The sequence below is a fragment of the Archocentrus centrarchus genome, chromosome 21, assembly GCF_007364275.1.
Source record: "Archocentrus centrarchus isolate MPI-CPG fArcCen1 chromosome 21, fArcCen1, whole genome shotgun sequence".
NCBI lineage: Eukaryota > Metazoa > Chordata > Actinopteri > Cichliformes > Cichlidae > Archocentrus > Archocentrus centrarchus.
This window is the reverse complement of record NC_044366.1, coordinates 12,063,589-12,090,155: the sequence shown is the minus strand read 5'-3', so window position 1 is coordinate 12,090,155 and position 26,567 is coordinate 12,063,589. Positions and strand designations below refer to the sequence as shown.

The 26,567-nt window shown below is 39.4% G+C and overlaps 2 protein-coding genes across 2 annotated transcripts in view; one reads left to right on the top strand and one right to left on the bottom strand.

The window, feature by feature from the left end:
- Positions 1-26,567, bottom strand: part of LOC115800114 (general transcription factor IIF subunit 2-like) — a 78,133-nt gene that overhangs the window by 29,104 nt on the left and 22,462 nt on the right. The gene's annotated exons all lie outside the window — the stretch shown is intronic.
- kctd4 (potassium channel tetramerization domain containing 4) lies at positions 10,860-12,731 on the top strand. The gene has a single exon (XM_030757363.1). The coding sequence runs from the start codon at positions 11,102-11,104 to the stop codon at positions 11,876-11,878; it is 777 nt and encodes a 258-aa protein (XP_030613223.1). The 5' UTR covers positions 10,860-11,101; the 3' UTR covers positions 11,879-12,731.

Genomic DNA, 26,567 nt, shown 5'->3' with positions numbered 1-26,567 from the left:
GATGTTTTGTAAAGATGAATAGTCCAAAATACCTTCAACCAGAATCCAGATTCATTGGAAGCTATAAGATTTCTGCAAAAGGAGGAGCTACTAAATATCGATGTCATTTTTCTGTTGGGGTGCCCAAATTTATGCACCTGCCTAATTTTGTTTAAATAATTATTGCACACTTTCTGTAAATCCTACAAACTTAATTTCACTTCTCAAATATCACTGTTATTTAACTGAAATTGCTGATCTGAACAACCAATGATTTATAAATGAAAATCATGAAAATTATCGGGGTGCCCAAACTTTTGCATACCACTGTATATTGTAATTCATCTCACATTACTCTCTCTCAATTACATCACAAATACACTCCTATAAACCGTGGCCCTATGAACTTCATGCACTGTAGCTTGAAAAGAAAAAAAACAAACATAAACAGATACACGAGCAAATCAAGAATCACTTTGACAGAAGAGGCAACTTAAGATTAAAAAAACAAAACAAAAAAACCCAAATACACAAATTCTTCAAATACAGAAAAGACAGAAAAAGAAATTAAAGCACTGCAGTTAACAGACTTAAATGTTACCAAGGGCAGTATTAGTTGCACTATTTAGTGATCCAAACCAACCCGTTGAAAGCGGCAGCCAATCTGATGAAAGCTGGCTTAAAGAGAAGGATGACAGGAGTTAAAGCAGAAAAACAGTTTTGAACTGAGGGGCTGCATCATGGACCTGTATAAGCTATAGATGTTTTTTGAACTGTGAATCATGCAAAACTAGAAGAGTCTAAGAAAAATATGGTGCTGGAGAAAAGCCTAAGAGTCACCTTAAAACAGTTTTTGCTGCTAGCAGGAAGACCATCACACTGTCAGTTAAAATCAATGGTACAAACAAACTGACCTTACCAAAGTATATGATATGAACAATATGCAAAATATTATTAAAACTGGAAACTTTACCAAAGTCCAAAAAGGTGTTTGAGCACTTAGGCCAAACTTAAATGTCAGCGCAGCTAAATGGCATTTATTTTAAGACAAACAGTCCATCTGCTCAGACATTCCATAAAAATAAATAAACTAGTCTGTTGCTGTAAATTTCCTCAGCAGTTCAGCAGCAAAGCTTTTGGTTCATCCTCTCCAGGGCATCAACAAGCTGACATTATTGGTCCTTGGAGGGATTTAGACTTTGATTTCTCCTGAACCTTTATTATTATTATTATTATTATTATTACTATTAATTAATTGTGGCTTCCTTCTTAATTTTTGCATCCAAAATTCATACACACACGTCTTGACTCCATTGTCAGTAAATGCACATCAGAAGTGCAAAGACAAAATTACAACTTCAATTGCAACCATGTTTTTAAATAAGGATCCTGTGTAAAATGTAAATAAATCAAAATGCAATGATTTGCAAATTACTGTACTCTGATTACGTTTTGGAAACCAGGTTGTAGATGCTGATGTAGGGATCTTTTTTTTTTTTTTTTTTTTTTTTTGCTTATGAGCTTGTTATACTTTATTGTGAAGCCCTTCTGGTGTTTGAGAAATGTACATTATTATACAAGTGACTTCACACTTGATGGTTTATTATGTGATGAGTTAATAATACAGTGCTATAAAAAGTCACTGCTCTGCACATAATGACTGTTGCTTTAGCCTTTGTTGGAGAACCCTGACATTGCCACAGAAGTAGTGAAACTCTATTAACTCTGACTGAAGTACGGATATTTGAACAAGGAGTGCTTCTGTCCAGGATTTTGTAAAAAAAAAAAAAAAATCTTATTGTTGCCAGACTGAAGTGGTGAAGCAGTGGAAATGAACGACTGGTGGAAAGAGGCTGGTTGAGGTTTGTTGAGCATCTGACTAGGATGCCTCCACGATCTCTTCAGGTGAGGAGTTTCATTTCCAACTGGGAAGAGTTCCCAGAGTAGACTTGCTGTAGAGATTATATATGTATGGATGAATCTTGTTGTTTGATCAATGTAATATGGCCAAACTAGACTACAGAATATGTTGTTTCTCCAGAACTTAAAAGTTCTAAAATATGACTACATCAGAAAATAGTTTCAACACTAAAGGAATAGTGGGTAGAACATGAGCCTTTTATCAAAATATAGGTTAAAAAAAAAGGAGACCTTTGATATGCTGTAACTTGTTTTGACCAGCTACCTTTCCCACATGGTGATTTGACCCTTAAAGATTTACCCAAAATGCACCTTTTAAAGCTTTCTCCAGTGAATCATAAGAAAACAGATCAAAAGTCCACAGTACTTAGTCTACATGACAGACATTAAATTTGTGCATTTTTTTCCAACTGAAATGATATAGCCCATGATACTGATGTAGTTATAGAAAAAAAAAAATTGTAGTGAACTGTGAACATATTGTGTCACCTGGAGTTGGTAAAATATATTTTGTTACAGAGCTTAAATGCATTATCCAACCCTGGAAATGTCATGTAGCCACCTCCCGTACTTAAAGAGTTATGAGGACTCAAAAATGCTCGAAAAACAATATGAATGAAAATGTGCAATATTTTGACCCAACCCTTTGTACTTTAACAGCTTGCAAAACAGAAAATATTCATAATATGAAGGCTACATTTTGCAGTTTCTTTAAATATGCTAAAGCTGCTGTCAAAAAAAAAAAAAGGGTCGATTCCAAGGGGTCGGATTTGGTTGACTTCATGTGAAATGACTGAGGTTTATTATTGAAATGTGTACAAAAACAAATAAATAAATAAAAATGTGTGGACACAGAGCTTTACAACTCAGATTAAACTGCAAGAATTTTGATATTTTTGTGTAACCACTTTGTTTGGGTCATTAAACTTTAATGAATATTATGCATCTAGCTTTTGTCATCAAATTCTTATACTTGGGAGTTCACTTTATGAGCTACAAAATGCTATAGAAAAGGTGAAATGGACTGCTTTATCTTATACTTACCTCAGTACACACACCACACATATATACACACAGCTGTGTCAGGCTTGTCTACACATAATGACAAGGAAGCAATGAGGGGTGGGGGTGAGGATGCGATGGGGACAAAATCACTGATTGGATCTCCAAATATAATTTCCCATTAGAGCTGATCTCTTCCAAGCCCAGAGGCTGCTTCATTAAGGAAATTTAATGATTCCATTTGTTAACTTTGAAGTGATTTTCTGACGTTTGTACCTGTACTCAACCCACTCGTTTTGATTTTTAGGGTTGATTAGCAACATCCATATGCAACAAGTAGGCTTTGAAGTGCTGTAAATACAGAGGATTGCCGGGCGATTTAATTATGAGTGGATTGGTCCAGTGGGAGTGAGTTGGTTTCTCACCTTATAAGCTCATGGACAGAGCAGTGCATTGTGAGTTTTAAAAACGTACAAAAATAATGAGGATTTTAATATTAGACAGGCTGAACTACAAACCAGTGTATTAAATAACATTTCTTGCAAATCTCACTTTTGTGCCTTTAAGGGTATGGTGTCACCATGCATTTTGTGAGGAGGTCATGCTCCCCTACTACTGAGAAGATCACCTCCAATATACAGTAGAAAATGAAATCTGTCCACCTTGTGAACCCTGTAAATGGAGCTTTAATCTATTATTTGCAGTTTTTCAATCTCACAGGGCAGTCTTTGTACAATAAAAGCTGAACTTTAATGATGCATACAGGCCATGAAGATTTTACAGGCAGGTAGAGTTATTTATTGCAGCGAATGGAGCAGTTTCCATATAGATTATAGACTGTATATAAAAGATGGATGTAAAAGATAAACTGGTCTGAAAACCGAATCCAATACATAAGTGCCTTTAACCTGCATTCTGCAGAGGGCGACTTCTCTTGGCTCCCTGGACCTGTGACATTAGTAAACACTTTCCTGATGACTTGATGAGCTCTGTCAGCTGTTTAAAGTCATACTGAATACAACATAATTTTGTAAATTATGGTTATTATTAGCCAGAAAGGTGGATAAACCAGGGTTTGCTCATCACCTAATGGTTTACAATTGACAAAGCATTGCTTTCACAGTCACATCCACCCTTTGCTCAAGAAATCTGGTTATAAAGAGCTAAAATCAATAAGTGATGTCATGGTGGCTACATCCCTCCTTTATATACAGTCTATGGTTTCTGGATGCTGGAGTTTGAAGCTTCACTGTTAGTGTTTTGACTGCTATGGTGAATTTTCAGAGCCAGAATTCACCATATTTAGACACCATATTTAGATAAGAGGGTCAAGTGCTAAGTTAACAGCTAGGGGTACAACAAACAAAAACAAATTTGCTAATTAGTTCTAAGTAAAAGACTAACACAGTACTAAATTTCAATCACCAAAACTGGAACACAGACTTCTTGAGCAGACTGTGCTGCACATCAAGCCATACGTTTGTCAGAAAAATCCATTAAAATGCTCTAAAAGTCACCAACAGCACAAACACAGTATGTAAGTCCAGTTCAGTGGCCTGGAAGACTGCTCCATGTGCCAGGACACGTGTCGATCAAAACAGCCTTGTCAGTATCTAAATAGATGAGTTACTAAAAACAAAATCACGCTCTTATTCTTGTCATGAAGATAAATATTAGCTATAGAGATAAAAACTGTTTTTGTACTATGCTGTAAATATGTTATTATCCTGGCTGACTTTGAGCATTTCATATCAGGCCTCTATATGAACTGACTAACTTTAGGAGCTAGACTTTCCTGCCTCGCAGGCTGACGCTTGATCCATAAAGAAAACTGCTGACAGTTTTTCTTTTACTTCTTATAATCTTAGAATGATTTTACTCAGGGATCACTGAAATTCAGTTGGGATATTGTAGAAACATTAAACTCACTGACTTCCTGTGTGTTGCCCACAACTGGCTATGTGTAAAATTTTCCTCTGACTTCAATACCTGAAGGATCACCCAGCAGCAGAAACAATAAGTGTGCCTTTAAACTGAGAGTGATGTGCTCATTTCCGCATGTGGCACAGCTGCGGAAACTTAATTAAAGGAATCAGTCAGGATGTGAAAGAAAATAATGTTGTTCTGCACATCCGATCTATACAGTGGACCTGCTGGTAATGAAGCCTCTGAATGAACCCTGACTTCCATCAGTACTCTGAACATTTTTAATGAGATTAGCCTATCATAAAGTATAAACATTTATTCAGGGTGTTTTAATTGTGCTCTAGAACGTGTGGAGGCAAACTTTTTAGCAGCTTGGATAAAGCTGAGCCTCTTCCCAATTAGATCTGTATTGAGGGACTCTTAACGCCTTTTCTTGTCCTAGACCCGGCGACCACTTTGTTAGGTTTACCTGTTCAATTGCTTTTTAAATATCTAATCAGCCAATCACATGGCAGCTATTCAATGCATTTAGGTATGTAGACATGGTCGAGAGAACCTGCTGAAGTTCAAATCAAGCATCAGAGTGGGGAAGAAAAGTGATTTAAGTGACTTTGAACACAGCATGGCTGTTGGTGCCAAATGGTCAGAAACTATTCAGAAACTGCTGATCTACTGGGATTTTCCCACACAACCATCTGTAGGGTTTATAGAGAATGGCCTGAAAAAGAGAAAATGTCCAGTGAGTGGCAGTTCTGTGCCTTGTTGATGCCAGAGGTCAGAGGAGAATGGTCAGACTGCTTCAAGCTGAGAGAAAGGCATCAGTAACTCAAATAATCACTCATAACAACCAAGCTATGCAGAAGGGCATCCCAGGGGCAGCTCCTGTCACCCAAGAACAGGAAACAGAGGCTACAATTCGCACAAGCTCATCAAAATTGGACAGTAGAAGACTGGAAAAACATTGCCTGGTCTGATGAGTCTCAATTTCTGCTGCAACATTTGGATGGTAGGGTCAGAATTTGGCAAAAATCACATGAAAGCATGGATGCATACTGCCTTGTATCAACAGTTCAGGCTGGTGGGGGTGGTGTAATTGTGCGAGGCAACTTGGCCAGTTTGGGCCTTATTATACCATACAAGCATTATTTAATTAGAACAGTCTAACTGAATAATGTTGCTGACCATGTTCATCCATTTATGACCAGAGTGTACTGATCTTCTGATGGCTGCTTCCAGCAGGATAACGCACCATGTCACAAAGATCACATCATCTCAAAATGGGTTCTTGAACATGAGAGCGGGCTCACTGCACTCAAATGGCCTCCGCAGTCACCAGATCTCAATCCAATAGAGCACCACTGGGATGTGGTGGAACAGATGATTCCCATTATGGATGTCCAGCTGACCAAGCTGCAATGACTGTGTGACGCCATCATGTCAATATGGACCAAAACCTCTGAGTAGTGTTTTCAGCACCTTGTTGAATTTGTGCAATGAAGAATTAATATGATTCTAAAGGCAAAAGGGGGTCCAACCCAGTACTAGCAAGATGTGCCTAATAAAGTGGCCAATTAATGCATACCTCGGCTGTTTCTTTCTATTCAGAAAATTCAAAGTTGTTTACCCAAAAATATGATGCTCTATAATGTACATTCATTAGCTAAAGCTAAAGCCTATAGCCATGTCAACAGCTCTGTGAGGCTGTCCTATACAGAGATGATGGTATTTAACTAACTTCTAATTAACTAACTAATTAGTAAACTAACCTTAACTATAGTTGCTTGTCATAAATCATGCAGTCTTTTGTTGATTTTATTTTAAACTGAGGAAAGAGTTAAGTGTGAATTTGAACACTGTTTTTGATATACTTGCCTTTCTCCTTTTCCTTTGTGGATGTGGATATTCTGGGAGAAGATTGCTCGTATGCAGCAATGTTTAAAATAAATAACGATGTCACTTTTCCATCCATTCATTCTCTTCCGCTTAACTATAATATCAGTAATAGGCTGCTGACACTTACTAACTGGCACAAAAATTGTGATCAATATCAAAATTCACGCAGTCATTTCAAAAGCGTCCTGCTGCCATCTAATCTAGTGGGACTAACACATATAGACTCTTTACAGCAGATAGACTTCCATAATGAATAAAGCAAGAGATTGACAGCTCTGAGCTCACACGAGACCCCATTTTAAGTGGTTGCCATGCCAGCTTCACAGCAGTCAGTGACTCCATGTTACACCACAAGCTCTTAGAGCGGCTCTATGAATAATTCACCACCTTTAAGAGCGAAGGAGAGTCCTTGCTGGCAGCATTTTGGGAAATTTATTTCAAACATCCAAAGCTGTCACTTTGATAAACAGATGAAACAGCTGCGACTAACAGATTCTCACTATACTTTAGAAGACGACTGTCCCCCATTGAGAGCGTTTTAATAAAGAGAGCAGAAAGCAGGTCAAACCTCCCACAATCCTCTCTGCTGCATCTTGTCCTCATTTGCAATTCCAATTGAGTGTTGTTAACGATGGTACAACTAATCACTTATGATCAGAAAAGTCGCCGCGGAGCTGTCATTTTGGGATCAACTACCCCACGGAGGCAAAGACAGGAAGCATTTCAGTCACCCACAACAATCATCTGAGCGCTCGCATGTTTGAATAAAGTGTTTCAGTTCAAGTGAATCTTCAATCAGTGCGCTTGCCTACATGATTCATTTACATCTACAACAACAGCGGCTCTGAGGAGTAAGTGGGTGATAACCTGTTGCAGAACATACTTGTTGCTCTCCGTTTCTTTTTAGGTGGAAAAGCAATCGGTATGGCTTCTTTTATTTATTTATGTCTGGTAAGGGCAAAAGAGCATGGATAATTAAATAGAAGCTCTTCAAACAAGCAGACACACTTAAACAAAATTGAGTAAAAATTATTTTATCCACCACCCCTAAATTGGGGAGTAATGATAAATAGCAGCAGCCAAGGATTTTTAATGTAATACACTCTACTTTATAACCTTTTTGCTTTATTATTGCTTCTTAAAAGCTGCAGCAGCCCAGCTTGTTTTCTCACAGGCATTATTTGGTTTAATGTATTGCATTTGAATATGTTTAGATTAAACAGTCATTTAGTCAATTAGTCGACTGGCTGAAAGTAAACCAGCAGCAAACTTTTTTATGGGTGAAGTATTTTTAAGCAATGAAGCCAAAATATTGACTAGTTATAAAAACTCAAATGTGAACACTTAAAAAGGTTTTCTTCAAACTGATCTTCAAACAAAGAATATAAATAAATGGATATGTCAACAGAGAACTCACATCCAAATGCAGATAAACTGTGTTGCCAAAAGTATTCACTCACCCATCCAATCCATTGAATTCAGGTGTTCCAATCACTTTCATGGCCACAGGTGTATAAACCAAGCACCTAGGCACGCAGACTGCTTCTACTGTACAACAGAACTATACAACTTCTCCATCTTACATACATTTGGTCTCAATCAAAAATAACTACATTCAAATAAACATTGGTACTCATCCCCAAGCTTTCCCAGGCTACAGAGTGTACATAAACAACTGGCACATTCAACACCATGAAATCTGACTGTAACTACTGAAATTTCACTGGACCCACATCTGAAACTTGCCAAACACCAAGTGGAATCATCTAAACCCCACAGGTAATTTTTTCTAATTGAATATCTTGCTGTTGTTAAAAATGCTACATTGTCAATTTTTCCTCCTGATATCAAAAACCTTCATCTCAACTGCAGCTTTTATCATAGCCATCATTCACCACACGGTACACCTGCATAAATAAGAAAATCCTGTGCAATCAAATATTTGCTTTAGCTGATTTAAAAACACCCTGATCGTATTGATTCTTTAAGAAAGTAAACATAAGAAAGGATCATTTATTGGTGTTTTACACCAGAATCCAAAAATCCTATATTCAACAGTTTTTCCCCCCAATTTGACTCTACCCCTTTCTCCATATTTAACACAATTTGCAGCATTTTTATTTACCTTAATTAGCTTCTTCAGAAATTTAATATGAAAAGCTTCAATAAACAAGATATGTTAATAGTCCAACACGTCTGACCCATACAGCAATACTGGTAAGACGATCTTATCAAACAACTGCAACTGGGTTTCAACAAATAATTCCAAGCCTTTAGCTTTATTAAACACATCATAAAGAGCTTTCCTAGCCTGACGTGTTTTTCAATAGCTTTTTAAAAAATTGCTGTTATAGTTAAATGTTACATAATCTTCCACTATTTGTAATGCAGAATTTCCACTTCATCCTTCTCACAAAGTAAATAAATGTAAATACTTTAACAATATTTTGCTACTGAGTAATCAAACATATAAACATCATTGCAAACGAAGGCGCCTCGTCTCTGTTGCCCTGCAGTGACAAATACTGCCACAATCCAGGTATTTTGTCACTGCCAGACTTCTGTGCAAGTGATGATAAATTATGCAAATTGACTGGCATTGCCTCCCTGGTGTAAAAACACATCTAAAGTAGGTTACAAACCGTCTGCACTGAAATATTTCTGCAGCAGTAGAAGAGCTGTCCAGGTCAGAATCAAGAATAAACATGGATTTAGTATGCAGGCTATTGGCCTGAGCGCTTGTGTAAATCTTCGCATGGTAAATAAGAAATGCAGGGAGTTCAACATGGGAGCAATGTGATTGCTGGCATTTTCTACTTCTAATATAGAAACACCAACAAAATAATAAATAGGACATAGGAAATGTACGCTCAGAAAGCGACTGGATAATCACTTTAGTAGAAAGATATTTCTTTCATGGATTATATGTTTAGCAAAATCGTTAAATCACCACGTGGAAGTACACATTGATTTTTATCCTCCTAATGACCATGCACTCACACATTAGAAATCACCCCCTGCTTTTAAATGCACATCTAACACAAAGCTCATATGTATCATTTAGTGTTATTCATTTACTGTCTTCCTAGAGTGGTGATTTCTTCCATTTTGAGCTCAACTACAGTTATTTAGCATAGTGTTTAGTGTGTTAAAGTGTAAGCACGAAGCATCAGACCAAATCATTTGCATGGTATTGCGCAGACTTTTATGGTTTTATCACACGCTGTTACCAGTCAGCGCTGCTAGAGCCGCTCTGCGTGTTTCCTTGTGTTTGATATGAACTGTGATTTGTCTCACATTTGCATTTCTTTCACATTTGCAGTTACGCTGTGTTTCACAAAAAATGTGAAATGCAGAAGAATACACACACAAGCAGTGGCGGTGTGAGTCGTTTGTACCGAACGACCGGTGGACTCCATTTCCCCTAACAGGAGGCTTCAGGCCAAAAGCATTAACCAATTCAAAAGCTGTCCTTCACGACCAGACCAACATCGACTGTAATTGGTCCATTTCCTTCACAGGCCCTCAAAGCGAGCACACACACACACACACACACACACACAGGCACGATCAATAAACAATTTGCTAAGACAGAGGGCTGCTTGTTACCATCCAAGACAGAAAGCAGGAGATTCACATAAATTTACATGAGTGAGGCCGGCAGCCTCCCTCTCCACTGTCATGACCAGAGATTTCAGACAGATTCCAGTTCACATGAAGCGCTGTGTGGTAAAACAGATGGATCTGGCTGCAAAAAGGAGTTTCATATTCAGGCTCACACACGCTGAGACAATTTCACACCACAAAAATTATGGAAGCAACCCTCCCCCCTCCATCTGGTGAAAGCATGGTGTGTGTGTGTGTGAACTAACAGCTAGAGCTGAGCTTTGCACCTTTTTTATCCAAGATAATTAAAGACAGTAAAAGAAAGAAAAGAGCGAGCTTCTGGAGTCTGCACTCTTCTGATGTTTGCTCACATACTCCCTCTCTCCTCCCTGTATGTGATGCTGCCTGCCCACCCACTCTTAAAGAGAGAGAGAGAGAGAGAGAGACAGAAAGAGTAGAAGAGAGAGAGAGAGAGGAGGGACACGGAGCAGAACAGAGAGCGAGTCTGTTTTCAGCTCCCAGTTCACTGTCGCTCCTCTGCCAGACAGCACTCACCCATCCACCACCATACACTCTCAGACACATTTGCTCTCACTATACCGACAGCTGACAACACCTTTTCATTTCCTCAGCTGCACCACAGACCCGCAAAGTCAGATCAAAGGAGAGGGGGAAGAAAAAAAAAAAAAACTGACTCGATTTGTACCGAGCGCACATAGTCGAGCAGACACACCAGCTCCGAGGCTGGGTCGAGGCTGGAGAGGGCGTCTGGATAATGGAATGGGACCTCAGCAGGATGGAAAGTGAATTGAGGCACATCAACCCGGACCTGCTGCAGCCCAGCAAGAGCTTCAAGAAGCCCTCCTCAGGCACCATCACCCTCAATGTAGGGGGGTTCCTGTACACGGCCCACCGGACCACCCTTGCCAAGCATCAGGGGTCGTTTCTTGAGGAGGTGGCCAACGGTAAGAAGCCGGTTCAGCACACCGATTCCATGGGCAACCCTTTCATTGATAGAGATGGTCCGGTTTTTCGCCATGTGCTCAACTACCTCCGAACCGGAGAGCTTCAGCTGCCTGATGACTTCCGGGAGGCGGGGCTCCTGCGACGAGAGGCCGATTTTTATCGCCTGACTGAACTGGTGGAGGCCGTGGTCGAGTGGGAAAGCCAGAGGGCGGCCCAGAGGGAAGCCGCCTTCCTGGAGGTGACAGATAGCCACGAGAGGTCACAGGGCCTCAAGGTGTACTGCAGTGACCCCGCCTTCATCGATAAGGTCAAAGGGCGGCTGGTGCAGATCTCCAAGAGCCGCTTGGATGGCTTTCCGGAAGAATTTGTGGTGTCATCCAACGTGATACAGTTCCGACACTTCATCAAGTCGGAGCCTGGCTCGCGGCTCGTTCTGAAGGAGGACAGCACATTCCTGTGCACACTTGACTGCCTGAAACTAGAGACAGTGATGCTAGCACTCAGATCGGGCTTCAAGCTCGTCACCTGCCTTGACAGCAGCAAAGGCTCTGTGGTGGTGGCTGAGGCCCTGCATTTTGTCAAGTAGGATGAAGATGAAGATATAGGGGGGAAAACAGAGGGAGAAGAGAGGTAGAAGGAGAGGGGAAAGAGTAGTGCCTGGTTCCATATCGACCCTGTGAGGTATTGGTTTGAAAATGTTGTGAGACGTGAGCTGTAATGTGTCGTTGATAGAAGAAAAGGTGGGTAGGTCTGTCTTACAGGACAGGGTTTAAATGTTTACTGCACAATAGTGGCTTACAAACACAGGATAAGTTTTTGGGTGATAGTTCTGAGCAGAATGGTATTTTAGTGTCAACCTTTGCACTGCTTTGTATTTATAGAATTCAAAATGATCCACATCATCTCAACATTTAATATATCTTTAACAGAATCTGATTAGGTATCATGCAAAAGTTTAAATGACATGAAAGCTGACTTTCATAGGACAAACGCACCGAGCTGAGATTTTACAAACAGCTTTATCAGTGGATTTGTTTCTGCACAAGAACTGCTTCTGCTGCCGTGATGTGCACTGCTGTGCCATTCAGCTTTTACTACAGTCTGTGCGTGTGTGAGTGTGTTTTGGCGTGCGTGCGTGTGTGTGTGCACTGCTAAATCCCCCCGTGCGCTGTGTTTAGTTGGTTTAATAGCTTGTGTTCAGTTTATTAGCCTCTCTGGAGCCTGAAGGGCAAGCCACAGCTCATTCAGGTCGATTTGGAGGGACAAAGAACTTCACAACCAAATGTCGAGTTGAGTTTTAAGTGCAAAGAACTGTGATTATTGTAAGGGCTTTGAATCTAGCATGATGCATGTGCACTAAATAAACTGTGTGTTTGTTAGTGCTGTGAGCCTCTGTGAAGCCAGTGCCACAACAATGCCTATTACTTTTCAATGTGAGTATTTTACAAATAAAAGTGAGACGAAAACTCTTGGGTCAGAGTGTTTTGACGTTTAATGCCGCCGCTTTGTGTGACAAACCTCACAAATGCAGTTTCTATTAAATGTTTAGCATTGATAAGCAAACTTGTTTATCTACAGTATCAGACAGCAAGTCTTAGTATTAGATTATTTTTTATTGCATACAGCAGCTTAAAAGCTACACTTATAACCATTTACTCCTGACCTGGCTGAACTTACAGTCTGTACAGAGAGTGACTGTTACCCACTGAGTCAGACAGGAGCATTATTAATATTACGTATCCAAATGGGAGCTATACAGAGACTTGGCTCTTGCTTAGAGCTTTACCAAGCCAGTACTTTTCCATGCTATAAATGATACATTCATGCAGTTCTCCAAACATGCTAAACACTGTTTTCCATGTCTAGAACATTAAAAGGAGAGGGAGTGATTTTCCACGGTTTCATGTGCCAACCAGTGATAATCTACAGAAATTAACGGGCTTATTTAGAATATTTCCTGTGACGCTGTTCCAAGATGCTATTTTCTCATCACCCAGCACTGCAAAGTGCTCAAACAATATTAACTGCAAAAAAAAACCAAACAAACAAAAAGAACAAAAAACAAAAAAAATCAAGACATGGAAGCAAAATCATAAAACAGAGACACAGCAAAGATCCCTGAATTCAAGCCTATAGGAAATCTTACAGCAGCAAAGATGCAGAAGTAGTATATCTTCCGGGGAGGGGGGAACTGTTTGAACAGTTTTTGAAATCAGATGTGACTGTTGATCCTATACCTGCAGTTTTCATGTCCTGGTGATCACTGAAATTAAAGTAAATAAAGATAATGCTTCAAAATAACTTCCAAAAGAAGCCAGAGCTACATATCAAGATGGAAAGACGTGTCTAGAAGGACTTTGATTCAATCTGATATCAAACTATTATTTGTCTTATTGTGAAATAAGGGAGAACAGATTGTAAGAGAATAAAGAATAAAGAGATTTTACATTAAGTTCCATTATAGGAACTTCAACAGTGATACTGAGAAAGTTCAGAAGTTCAATGTCTAACATGCACCCACCAGCAGGTCTGCCAAAGGGTCCTAATTCAGCTCACCGTATGTCTGCAAAGTGGGAAAATTGCAATGAAGTGTTTCACTAGTTTAATATTTCAGTAAATAAATCTTATTGTAATGATGAATCTTTTTGTGGTGATGCCAGCCTTACTACACAGGAGTTGACACATGTGGAAAGGTTGAAGTATTTCTAGAGTTAGACGAGTTCTATTAATTATAAAGATGTAAAATACTAAAATGTTCTTTAGCTGGAAAAACTACATGAGATGTTTTTATGTTTTTCCACTAATTTAATATTTTAAATTCATACTCAATGAATGTAGAAAAGCAGATATATTGTTGAAATCGCACATTTATTTAAAGACATGTCCGGCTGCTCATCATGTGTTCTATAACTGGGATGCTAATTAAATGAAGAGATAATATCCTTTTTTTTTTTTTTTTTTTAAACATACAGGGTAGCACAGGTGTCTTTTTTTTGTTGGGCTTATAAAACTTTCCCATGGCTCAGGTGAAAGATTTTGAAGTGTACTTCTTAATACTTGCAGGGGGGAAATGTGTGTTGCTCGCTTAAAATCAACCTGGGCAGCATGTGGCTCATAAACTAAAAGACCATACTTTAAGTTGATGTTTTGCTTTAACTAATGTGGCTCATATTTGTCAAATAAAGACTTAATCATTTATGTGGTATTTTTACGACATTTTTACAATTTCACAAGAATCCTGCATGATGACCTTTCCCAGTTTTCCAATATACCCTATGAGTTCAGTGTAAGTAGTCAAACTTGGTTACAACGCTCATTATGCAACAGCGTCTGTCACACAGTCTAATCAAAACATGCCCTGCTCTCACCCTCACACCGCCTGCTACAGTAACTGACAATCTAAGTTGTGCTGCCTCCACAGTGTAGCAGCTTCCCCAGCAGCAGCCTCGAGGGAGCCCCTTCAAACCCGACCAGCTCTAGTATAGATATTTGGCATTTTAAAAGTGGGTCAGTCTCTGGGATAAATTCTGCCCTCCTCCCCGAAGGAGGATCTCTTTTTATCACGCTGCACTGTACTCTAATTTGTGTCATGCATTCAAGCAGTTATTTTTTCTAGTAATGAGCAGCGTAATCATTTCTAAGTCCGACTTTGCAAAATTGTAGTGGTCAAAAGTGACAACTGTTGGCGTGCTTATGTTAATAGCAGGTGGATTAGTAAAACTATTTATTTAGTGACACCCCCACCCCCACCATAATGAGTCTCCTGAGAGATGTTGCAGAAATTTCATGAGTTTGTGACTAGCAGGAATGGAACGAGATACTTTCACTTGAAGGTTTATGAGACCAGTGTAATGCAAATTAAAGACTACATATGGATGCTGCTGCTTTGATTTTATCAGGCGTAAAGTATTTGGAACATTCCTGGCTGAAAAACAAAAAAACATTAAAAAAAAAACAAAAAAAAAAAAACTGTAGCATTGATATAAAACAGGTACAAAATTAAATGATGAAACATTAATTAAACTTTAATTTGAATTTACTGAGAAGTAGAAATTAATCTCCCTAAGTAACAGACAATAAATCATCAAATGTCTACTCCTACACTCTCACAAAAAGATGGAAAAGACCTAAATCAATACAACAAATGAAGAGGTATGTAAATTAGTTTCTAGTATGATTCAATTTCCTTTCTAAAAAGGATAAATAAAGTTCCTTTTAATGAGTACAGTATAAGCTAAGTTCATATCTAAAAGGTTGTGTTTAGATGGAGCCTAATATTCTGATCATAAGTGGTTTAAAGCTGAAACTGAAATACAATTACACATAAAATCAGGACAAACAAGCTTGGCTTCATGCTTCTGGCTGCGATCTTTATGTGCGTTCCCTCTGTTTGGATGTGAATGCATGGAGATGTTTGCTCTACGGCTTCTTCTCGTTCCAAAGAAATGGTAGCTTAAAAAGATTGTGCAATCACAAAATAAAAATAAAATAAAAATAAAAACTCACTGTCACTTAAATCACCTTTCTTCCACATTCTAACGCTTGTTTTGAACTTCAGCAGGTCATCATGACCATGTCTAAGTGCCTAAGTTTATCAGTTTATCGGGAACCTAATAAAGTGGCCAGTGAATGTATATATGAAAATGTTTTAGTCTTTGTCAATCTGATACAGTTTTTTTAGACTTGGATGTTTATGTCATTGTCATTCAAGTGTTTATAATTTATCTGTTCTGAGCTTTTTGGCTTTTGCCTCTTTCAAATATTCCCCTAACACAGTAATTGGTACAAATTAAAACACCGAAACTAATTTAAAAAAAATCTGAAAACCTAAACCCAAAAACAAGCAAAACAAACCAAATGAAATAAAAAAGACAACTTCAAATACAAACTAAAAACTAATGACAAACACAAAACTAAATACCAACTCTTAAAAGGATTAGAGAAACAATAACGAGGACTCCTGAATAGAATATCTTTGTCACTGTAACATGTACAGCAAAATTAGGTGCAATCTCAAGAGTGCAAAGATCACTCACAACAGTTCTGAAAACTATATAAAAACTTTGAACTATATAAAACTTTATAAGAGATAAAAACAAATAAAAACAAAAGCAACCTTTCTCAATTCTCCCAAATTGCATAACCCGTGGACACTGCAGCATTTAATACCAGCATAGCTCTCTGCACAAGGTCTGTTTGTCCTTGTGCAGAGATAAGATTAATGAACACTGATTAAGACAAATGCATAACATATTTTGAACATTCACTGTATTACAGTGATTCCAATCAGAATGAGGAAAAAAGGAGGTTACAGCAGCCACTGTATTTTCTCTTCACTTAAACACAAACCCTAAAAAAATAATGAAACACCAAAATAAACACTCAGAGTTTATCAATAGAGTGAATTTTAGTAACAATTCATTTGAGTGTGTTTGGAGTAGAGTGCAAACTCTTTAATACACGTGTCCTGCCACATGTTATAAACCAAGAGGTTCATTAAATGGGTTTAGAGGGAAAAAAAGAACATTAGTGAGTGTGTGTGTGATGGCTGGAGCGTTTAAGGATGAAAAAACTGCACTAGGCAACATTTCCGGCACCAAAGCAAATACAAAAAAGCCTGGCGTACATCCAAACAATGCTAAGAGGGATGCGTCAAGATCCATTTACGGAAACTTGTGGGAGTGGAAATGTTTAAATTCAATTGTCCCAATCGGTGACAAGCATTCATCTCCTCTTCTTGTTAGGAGTGGAAAATCCTTCATGAAACAAGTTAAATTGCCTCTCCCTGCCTGCTGGATCTGTGAGTTACCGAGACCGTGCCCATATGGAGAGCAACAATCAGCCACCTTCAGATGACTAGCAGCTCTTGTTTTACTTCTAGCTGCGCTCCGCTGGCACGGCAGCTGAAACCATCTGCTCCAGCAGGGGATGTCGTCAAACCAACAACCCAGACCCCCCCCCCCCCCCACCGCCACCACCACCACACACTCATGACTCACACGCCCACGTCAACCTCTGACATCAGGCGAACCTAATCCACAGCCCACTCTCTGCAAACCAACACAGACGACAAATATACAAACACACATGGCAGGAAAGTAAAATGTGAACACCCTGAAGAGGAGATTTACCCAGTGAAGCTGTGATGTTCAGATGTCACTCACACTTTACTGTCAACAACATCAAACCTAAGGCAGTTTTTAATTGCACATCACCTCCATGCAATTTTTATGAGCATGACTGCTTTCCTTATTAGTTGCAGGGTCAAAGAGATCCACACCTCATCAAAAGCTGGCAAAGGGCGATGAGAGCGGCAGCAGGTGCGGGTGGAGAAAAGGAGAGAGGCGGTAACAGCAGTGAGGAAAAACGCAAACTATACCAATATCAACAGTCCTATCTCAGTCTTTTCACCTGTTGCCAGGCAAACTCAACTCCCACACTCAACTCCCCTCTGTCGCTCCAACACACCCCTCCTTATCATGATGGCTCAGTCGTGTGGTGACACTCAGCCAGAAAATGACTAACATACCTCAGATTTTTTATCTTTCAATTCCAGAAAGAGAAGTAAAAGCAGAGGAGGAGGAGGAAGAAAGAAGGATGAAAGGAAGAAGAAGAGGGGGAGGGGAGGTCAGGCCCCTACCACTTCCAGACTCAGCACAGACAAGTACTGTATGAATGTGCTATGCAAAATCTCTAGATTTTTGGTATGGGAAGCCCTGTGGGTTTCTGTTTGCAGTCTGAGTACAGGGTTTCCACCACAACAGTTGTTATAAGAGGTTTTATTTCCCACTTTACTGCCGATATCGTAGAGAAAGCACTGAGTCACGGTTAACACTGCTCACGCAGGGCAAAGGACAATTTGTAATTAGTGGACAGATACCAGCTGAACAGGTCAAAAAGGATTAAGTTACAACATCAGCACTGGTTCTTTACCGCTTTTCTTTCTCATCTGTTTATATGTGTAAAAACTGCTAATTGAACAGTAGACCAATTAGATAAATCTATTATTAGTTGTAGCTTTTTTCATATATATATATATATATATATATATATATATATATATATATATATATATATATATATATATATATATATATATATATATATATATATATATTAAACCAGGCTTGTAATACGCTTGATAAAACCTTAAGAAGCCAAAATACATTTTAGAACCACTTAAAGATCATTGAACTTTTCATTAACTTTTTAAAATATATCTGCATCCTAGTCAGATTTTTAAGACCAAAAAAGGCTCATATATGAGGATATTATGTTTTGGCCACAACCATTTGTACTTGAGGCACTCATGACTCACTGTTATGGTCTCCTAAACAAGAGGTGCCTCTGCTCAGGAAAGACACCACTTTACTGCAGGATTAGGAACAGAAGCTCAAACAGGAAACAGAGCGATTGCACCGTTTCTTCCTCTTGAGGTTTTCTGCAGAGAAAAAAAGAAGTTGGCTCTTACCAACTGGTTGCTGAAATCCTGCCCTTGCACTGATAGATCATAGAAATGCCAATAGAAATTGACATGCTCACACAGTAGAGCCCAGCAATGCTGCAAATGTCACCCAGTGGAAGTAATTTTATTTTGTGCAGTGTGTTTATTTGTTTTATCTGCAGATTGCTGTTTTATATTGTGCATACTTTGCATGTTTATGTGCATGATTTTAGTTTGAAAATACTCCTTTTAGTGTCTCTAGATAGTTTTAGTTCTTACATCTCCCCTAGCCAACAAAATGAGCTCACTTTTTAAAAGAAGGCAGCAGAGCAAAGCAAGGAGCATGAGGGACAAGAATGAAAATGGACGGGAATGAACTGTAGAGTTAAAGCCACGGTGGCGATGCCAAGGAAGACGGGAGTGTTGTTGGCACTAGATCAACATTACAGCAGCAGGCTGTAGTTCAAAACTCTGCCCAAGTCCTGTGAGTACTGGCTTTTCCTCATCATTTTTAATAGCCTTTTTTGTCTCTGTGACTCCTTGGTTACCCTCTTTTGGCTGCTCCCGTACGCTACTGGCTGAAATGTTATTATCCCTTTCTATTCTCCTGTTAATTTCCCCATATTCACACACACACACATCAGGTTACAAAAGACGAAATGTTCAGGATCCCATGTTGCTGTGCACAAGAACAGCAAGCATAAATAGCCTGCTAAATAGGATTTACAGTCCCATGTTGGTGTACATTTATGGAGCGTTATGTAGAAGGGAGAGTCCAACAGCAGTGACACTGTGTAGCTCAAATGCTGAGAGCTTTTTCAAGGAAGCAGCACCAAAAACATTAAAGATTAAAATAGTATGCATGGCAACCACAGACTATGGCTACTTCACTTAACTACAAAGAAGCTCCTCACAGCAGGGGCTAAACTAAAGGAGCAACACAACACACATGAATCAGAACAGCCCAGATTGGTGGTTATTAGGTAGCACCTAAAGACTACCAATACAGCTCCATGCACAAACCCTAAGTAATTGACATGGAATGTCAATAGTAGCATTTTCCTCAAGATCTATGTAATTTTCTTCAGTGTCTCAAAAGTTTGGCTTCAAATTCAACCCTGAAGTCACTTCATGGGTGTGAGATCAATCCACTTGTTTTCAGTGCAGCTTGCTGCTTCATGAATTTAGTAGAAATAAACATCTTCAAACTTACAGACTGCTGTTGTAGAAACAAGCTCATATTACAGAACTAATTTAAAGCTGGGAAATGTTACAGTACAAGTGACAGAAGAAACCATATACCATAAAAAGAAAAGATGTAACAATATAGACCATGAAATAGTGAATAAATCAATGAATAAATAAAAAATATTGAGAATGAAATGGGGGCAGGCAGAAACACAGACAACAGAAGCAGTAAAGAGAGCAGATCAAAAATAGAAAGATACAAAAAGGATCTCCAGCAGAGCCGAGGCAGAGACAGAACAATGTGGAGGAGGAAATCAGAGCAAACCTGCCCTCCACCTTTCCAGAGCATGTGTGAAAGTGGTAATCAACGCACTTTGACACAACACGACATTATAGGCTGCAACAGACGAGTGTGTCTGAGTGTGTGTGTGTTACGTGTGAATTAATTAATGTCTATGCCAAAAAAGTCTCTTTGGAGAGATGTTATTAATGATCCATTGTTTCCGTTCCATAATTTATGTTCTGTGCACTCAACATGGCTCAACTCCTTGTGGTTTTGGAGTCTGTAGACCAGAAAGGTAAAACCTCACGGACAGATGCCTAGATGGAAGGACGTATGAATATTAGGGCTGTGAATCTTTGGGAATCCCACAATTCGATTCAGAATCGATTATTGGGGTCACGATTCAATTTTTTTCCCGATTCTTTCAAATCCAAACGATTCGATTCAAAAACGATTCTCGATTCAAAACGATTCTCAGGATCTACTCCAGTCTGCTGGCATGAAAGCAGAGTACATTTATAAAGATTTTATAATTATAAAGGTTTTATCATGAATGAATGAATTATTTAATCATGAATTTGAAGCCGTCTCTCTCCACTGCGCTGTACGGTCGCAGGTCTTTTGCGATGGATTTGGTTATCTTCTTTGCCCGTTCACAATCGAGTGGCAGTTTTTCAAAGTGGTGAAGCGTGCTCTGGGTGATGTCTTTCCAGGTGAGAACGGGGATTTGAAGTATTCCCGAAATACTTTACCGTTACAGTCTCTGCAAACGCATGAGTCATGTCGTGCCCTTTCTTACCCGGGCCGGGTTGACGGTAAAACCCAAAGTGTTTCCAAATGGTTGCTTTCAAAGACCGCGGAGACGGTTGGATTTCTTTTTCTTCATCCTCCATAATTTAGCGGCGCAACAACAAACACTGTAACACGACACTACCCCCCCCCCCCCCCCCTCCCCCCCCCCGTAGCCTACTAGGCCACGCTGCTTCCTTGTTTTGCCCAGCACTATGGTGGCTGAGAAGGCACACCCGCACCCGCAAAAAAAAATTAATTTTTCGAAAATGAGAATCGATTCTGAATCGTTCAATGTTAGAAACGCGATTCGAGCTCAAATCTATTTTTTCCTGCACCCCTAATGAATATCACGTTGGACATCTTTCAAGAGTAAAGAACAAATTTGCCAAATTTCATGGCTCTACTTCTAGTGGTATTGGAGTCTTTACCAGAAAGGTTAAACCTCACAGACAGACGGTATGACGACAACATCCTCCTGCTTTATTTTGCACGGTACGATAAGTATACACACAGCCACATATCAGATAACATACACTCACTGTTCACATTATTAGGTATACCTTTTAAACTGGTGATCTGAGTATTTTGGAAACTGCTGAACTACTGGAAATTTTCAACACAACCATCTGCAGGGTTTGCAGAAAATCGTCATGGACCCCCTGACCTGACGTCCTGGCTCCCCCATTTGAGTTGTACCTCATCAGTCTCTAGTTGTGATAACAGTTGCTTCTTGCGGATGTTGGAACACTGCGCTACTAGTTGTTTCAGTGTTAGTCTAGATGTTGGGTGTTGAAGAATCTATAGGTCCCACTGGGGTTACATGAATAGTAGCATTTCAACAGTTTCCTGTTCTCATCTTGTGCCATCTCCTTGTTCCAGTAGCCCACTTATCATCAGTGTCCTGGTTGCCAGTATATCTGTATGTCTTGGTTCCTCAACACCTCATCATATATCTCTGACTCATAGTCCAAGATGGGCTTAGGTAGAATGGAGGGCCTGGCCTGAATGCATTCAATTTGAACCCTTGCCTATTGTTCCATAGCTGCATGCTATAATTATATATGGCCAGTGATCATATCTGGGTATAAATGCCTCATTGATGTCAGAAGAGAGAATGGTCAGACTGTTTCAGGCTTATAGGAACTCAACCACTGGTTACAGCCAAAGTATGCAAGAAGAGCATCTCTGAATGCACAACATGTTAAACATGGATGGGCAACAGCAGCAAAAGACCACACCAGATGCCACTGCTGTCAGGTCCTGTGACTCACCAAAGCTGTGCAAGAGAAGACTGGAAAAACTCTGCCTGGTCTGAGTAGTCTCAATTTCTGCTGCAAGAGTTGGATGGTAGGGTCAGAATCTGCCATAAACAGCATGGAAGCATTGATCCATCCTGCCTTGTGTCAATGGTTCAGGCTGGTGGTGTAATGGTATCAGTGATGTTTTCTTAGCACACACAATTGAGTCTACCGGAGTACTGTTGCTGACCATGTCCATCCCTTTATGACCACAGTGCACCCATCTTCTGATAGCTGCTTCCAGCAGGATAACACACCATTTCACAAAGCTCACATCATACCCGATTTCTGACCGTACTGGTTTCTTGAACATGACAGTTCACTGTACTCATATAGCCTCCGTGATCTCAAACCAATAGAGCACCTGTGGTGGAACAGGAGATTCAAATCTGCAGCAACTGTGTGATGCCATCATGTCAATATGGACCAAAACTTCTGAGGAATGTTTCCAGCACCTTGTTGAATTTATGCCACGAAGAATTAATTTGGTTCTAAAGGCAAAAAGGGGTCCAACCCAGTACTAGCAAGGTGTACTTAATAAAGCAGCTGGTGTGCGTATATGCCAATACTGTCTTATCTGTGATAGGCCAGTATCAGCTGGTAATATTGGCCAAATAATCTCTCAATTATTTGTTTTTATTAGTTTTACTACAGCTGAGGTCTCAGGGTGTGGGTAAGTGAGCTGTTTCTATGTGTGTACCTGTAGTGTGTGTTATGGAATGCTGACTTGTTCGTATGTCTTTTATAACTTTGTATTTGTGTCTTGAGGAGGTACAGCAACAAACATCTGCCCGAGGCTCTACAAGGACATCATTATCACGCAGCCTGATATAAAATGTGCAGCAGTAAAGCGCTTTAAGACATCCCTGCTATAATCTGTCTTATCTGCAGTAGATGAAATCTGAAAACAATTTACAAAACACAGGATTAATTTGGAAAATTAAAAGCAGCAAATCTCTAATGAAATCCACACGAATGGGTGGGTGAATCAGGCAGGTTTCAGTGCTGCTGAGTAAAACCCTCCCACACAAAATAAAACAATTTTTCTTTCTCAGACATCTCACACAGAAAGTATTACTAATGTATGGTCTGTGTGACCCGTGTGTAGACAGTATCTGATGTGGACAACACCCCCCCAATTGGATATAATTATATTTTAAAAGAGCGGCAATGTCAGCCCGAGTTTCCAACCAGCTCATGCTCACAAGCCTAACAATAATGTGATACTTTTTATTCATGTGTCAGTGTGCATGACACTCTACAAAAGGCAACCGTCGACTCTAATCCACCTCTGAAAACCCACTGGTGCAGGTCAGCTTGGCTTCTGGATGTTAAATACAGAAATGGGCTGTTAGAGTAAATTGGGTTCCTCATTTGAAATACAGCAGTGGAGAGATGGAAATAAAGCACAGTACTGGGCTCAGATACAAAAAGACAGATTCCAAAAATTGGAGCTGTAATTCCAATGCTGGGGAAAAAAGAATGGAGTTATCAGAAATTATTTTGACATCAAGTCTGTCTTTGTTTAGCTGCTCTGAACACCTTGTTTGAAAGATACAGAAAAACTGAAATATATTTAAACAACATGAACTGGAAGGAAAAAAAGTCCATTAATATGATGGGCTTTGTAGACAGCAGCATGGGTCACGAAAGTAACAAAACCTCAACATTTTCCACCTCTAACTTCATTGAAAACATTCCCCTCCAATGTGCATTACTAAAAAAACCTCTCCAGCCTTTCAACACCCCACTGACAGAGGCGAACATTGTATCTACTGGCGACAGAACATCACATTTTAGCCCTCTATCATTATTCCGGGTGTCACGTGTCTGCTGTGTGGGAGCGCAGCAGGGGTTGGATAAACCTTTATTTCAAGAAGCAAAACAGAAATGAGAACACACATGGCATTTCTCTAGCCAAACAATTGCTGGCTCACTCTCATATTTTCACCTTGGGCAATAACAAAACATGCATCTCTGAGAAGAATAGGAGCCGGTGATTCACCTTACCGTGACTACCTGGAAAAACAAATGTGAGATCTGCATTTTTGAGAACCCTGCAGGGTGCAAAAGATAAATAAATAATTTAATCCACTCATCTAGATGTTCATTCTCTGGTAAAGTGCAGTAGCTTTTTTATGTACTGAGAGAGGCACAAAACCACCTACCTGTCCTCCTGCTGTCTGGGTAATTTATAAGCATATTGCCCATATTTCAGTAACTTAAAGCTACAATTAATTACTGCTTCCATATCTCACCTACCAACATTTGAATCAGACAGTTTACACTTAAATGCTCATATTTAGCAGTGTTTTGCACAGTTTGACCAAACACCAACCTATGAGGTGAAAAATTTAGCTAATATGGAAGTGCTACAAACAGAAGTGCCACAAACGGTCACTTGAAGCCATCTCCAGAAGCGAGTCAGTCCCCATAGGTCTCCATGTTAAAAGAGAAGACTGTATATAAATGATGGAAGCAGATTCTGGGGCTAAACAGGACGCCAATGCAAAATACCTTAAACTTGCATTCTTTCAGCAGAAAGGAGATTTCTCTGGTTTCAGTAAGATGTCTGACTATGCAGAAGTCTATGTGAAAAATGGCCCTTGGCTTCCTTTGACCCCACTAAACCCTTTACTGATAGTTTGCATGTTTTAAGCCTTACCAAATACAACCTTATGTTCATTTTGGATGTTGTAGTCCTCATTATTAACCATCCTGATCATGTTTTGTCATCTGAGTTCAGGAAGTTGCTCTCAGGTCACTGCTACCTCATAACTCAGTGCAGAACAAATAGATCCTTAAAATCCTTCATTCCCTCAGCTTTATATCACTTAACTCTGGCAGGGGTCATTCAGTTTACCATCTTTTTTATGACTTCATTTTTAGACACATTTCTTTGTCCATTTATTTTTTATGTATTTTACCATTTATGGCTATTTATCTACTGACCTCATTGATTGTTGGTGTTTGCAATTATTGTTTAAAGATTGCACGTTGTGTGAGTATAATTGTGTGGGTAAACTGCAAACAAACTGCCCCTTTTTGGAATCAATAAAGCTATCTGAATCTGAATGAATCCCAATTAGAGTAAATAATGAGGATACAGTAGAAGTGACAAGTTGTGAGCCCATGAATGTGCAGTGCACCTCAGCTTTTTAGCCTGATCCATCCCTCACAGGTTATGTTCAGTTTTAAAACATCAAAATGGCAACAACAGAAATGCTAAACTCAGGGTTTGGGTTAATTCATCGGGACCTTCATTTGTTTTTTCCATGATCAAAAAATATGCTGGTTTATTGCCACCTCATGTGTTAATGCGAGCCCAGGACACTTTTGCAGAAGAGATTCTTAATCTCAACAGTATGACTTCCTGTTTAAATAAAAATTACTAATAATAATATTTTAACTTTATTAAGGCTTTATGATACGTATTATTAGGGGCTGCTTTGAGTTATCTGTAGGTGCATAAACTAGCAGCTACAGCCACTAGCTGCCTGGCCTGTAGCTTTACTTCATGTCATGAAACTGGACCTCTTGACTGGGTTTGTGGTGTTGATGACCTTTGAAGAAATTTTTTATACAAATATCTGATGAATTATATGGATTGCTGTGTGGTACAGAAACTCTACTATTTTATTAATACTGTATGCTGCTTAGGACTATTTTGCTCCCACCACTAGGTTTGGGTGATCTGCTCCATAGTTCAATGGTCCCATCATCCCATAGTGCCTTCAACCCTCCATAATGCAAAATGTGGGGCCCAAACAGAAAAACTCAACAGCATACTGGTGAAAGAGAAACCCACACACTGGGAGTTCATTTCTCACTTTAGCGGATCATAGGCCTCTATGTTAAAATCACTTACATAATTAGTGAACATAAGTGATCGGATATCAGCTGAACAGCTACTACAGTATTAAGTCATAACATTCGCATGGTTCTTTAATTTTTTTTTTTTACCTTACACCTGTAGTTATACTGACTTTTCCACTCTGTTTTTATCTAGGTTTAAAATGGTTTAACTGTCATTTTTTTACCAACAAAAATATCCCATAAAAAATTGTAAAAAAATTGAGACAAGATAAAGGACCATCTCTCCAAGTGTCACCACACCGAGCTCTAATTAAAAAAAAAAAAAAAAAATCAGTCAGCAGTCAGAAATAGCCTCCTGTTTATGCTCATTTGATGATCACGACGGATCTGTGCTGTTGCACCACCCCAACACACACACGCACACACACACACACACACACACACACACACACAC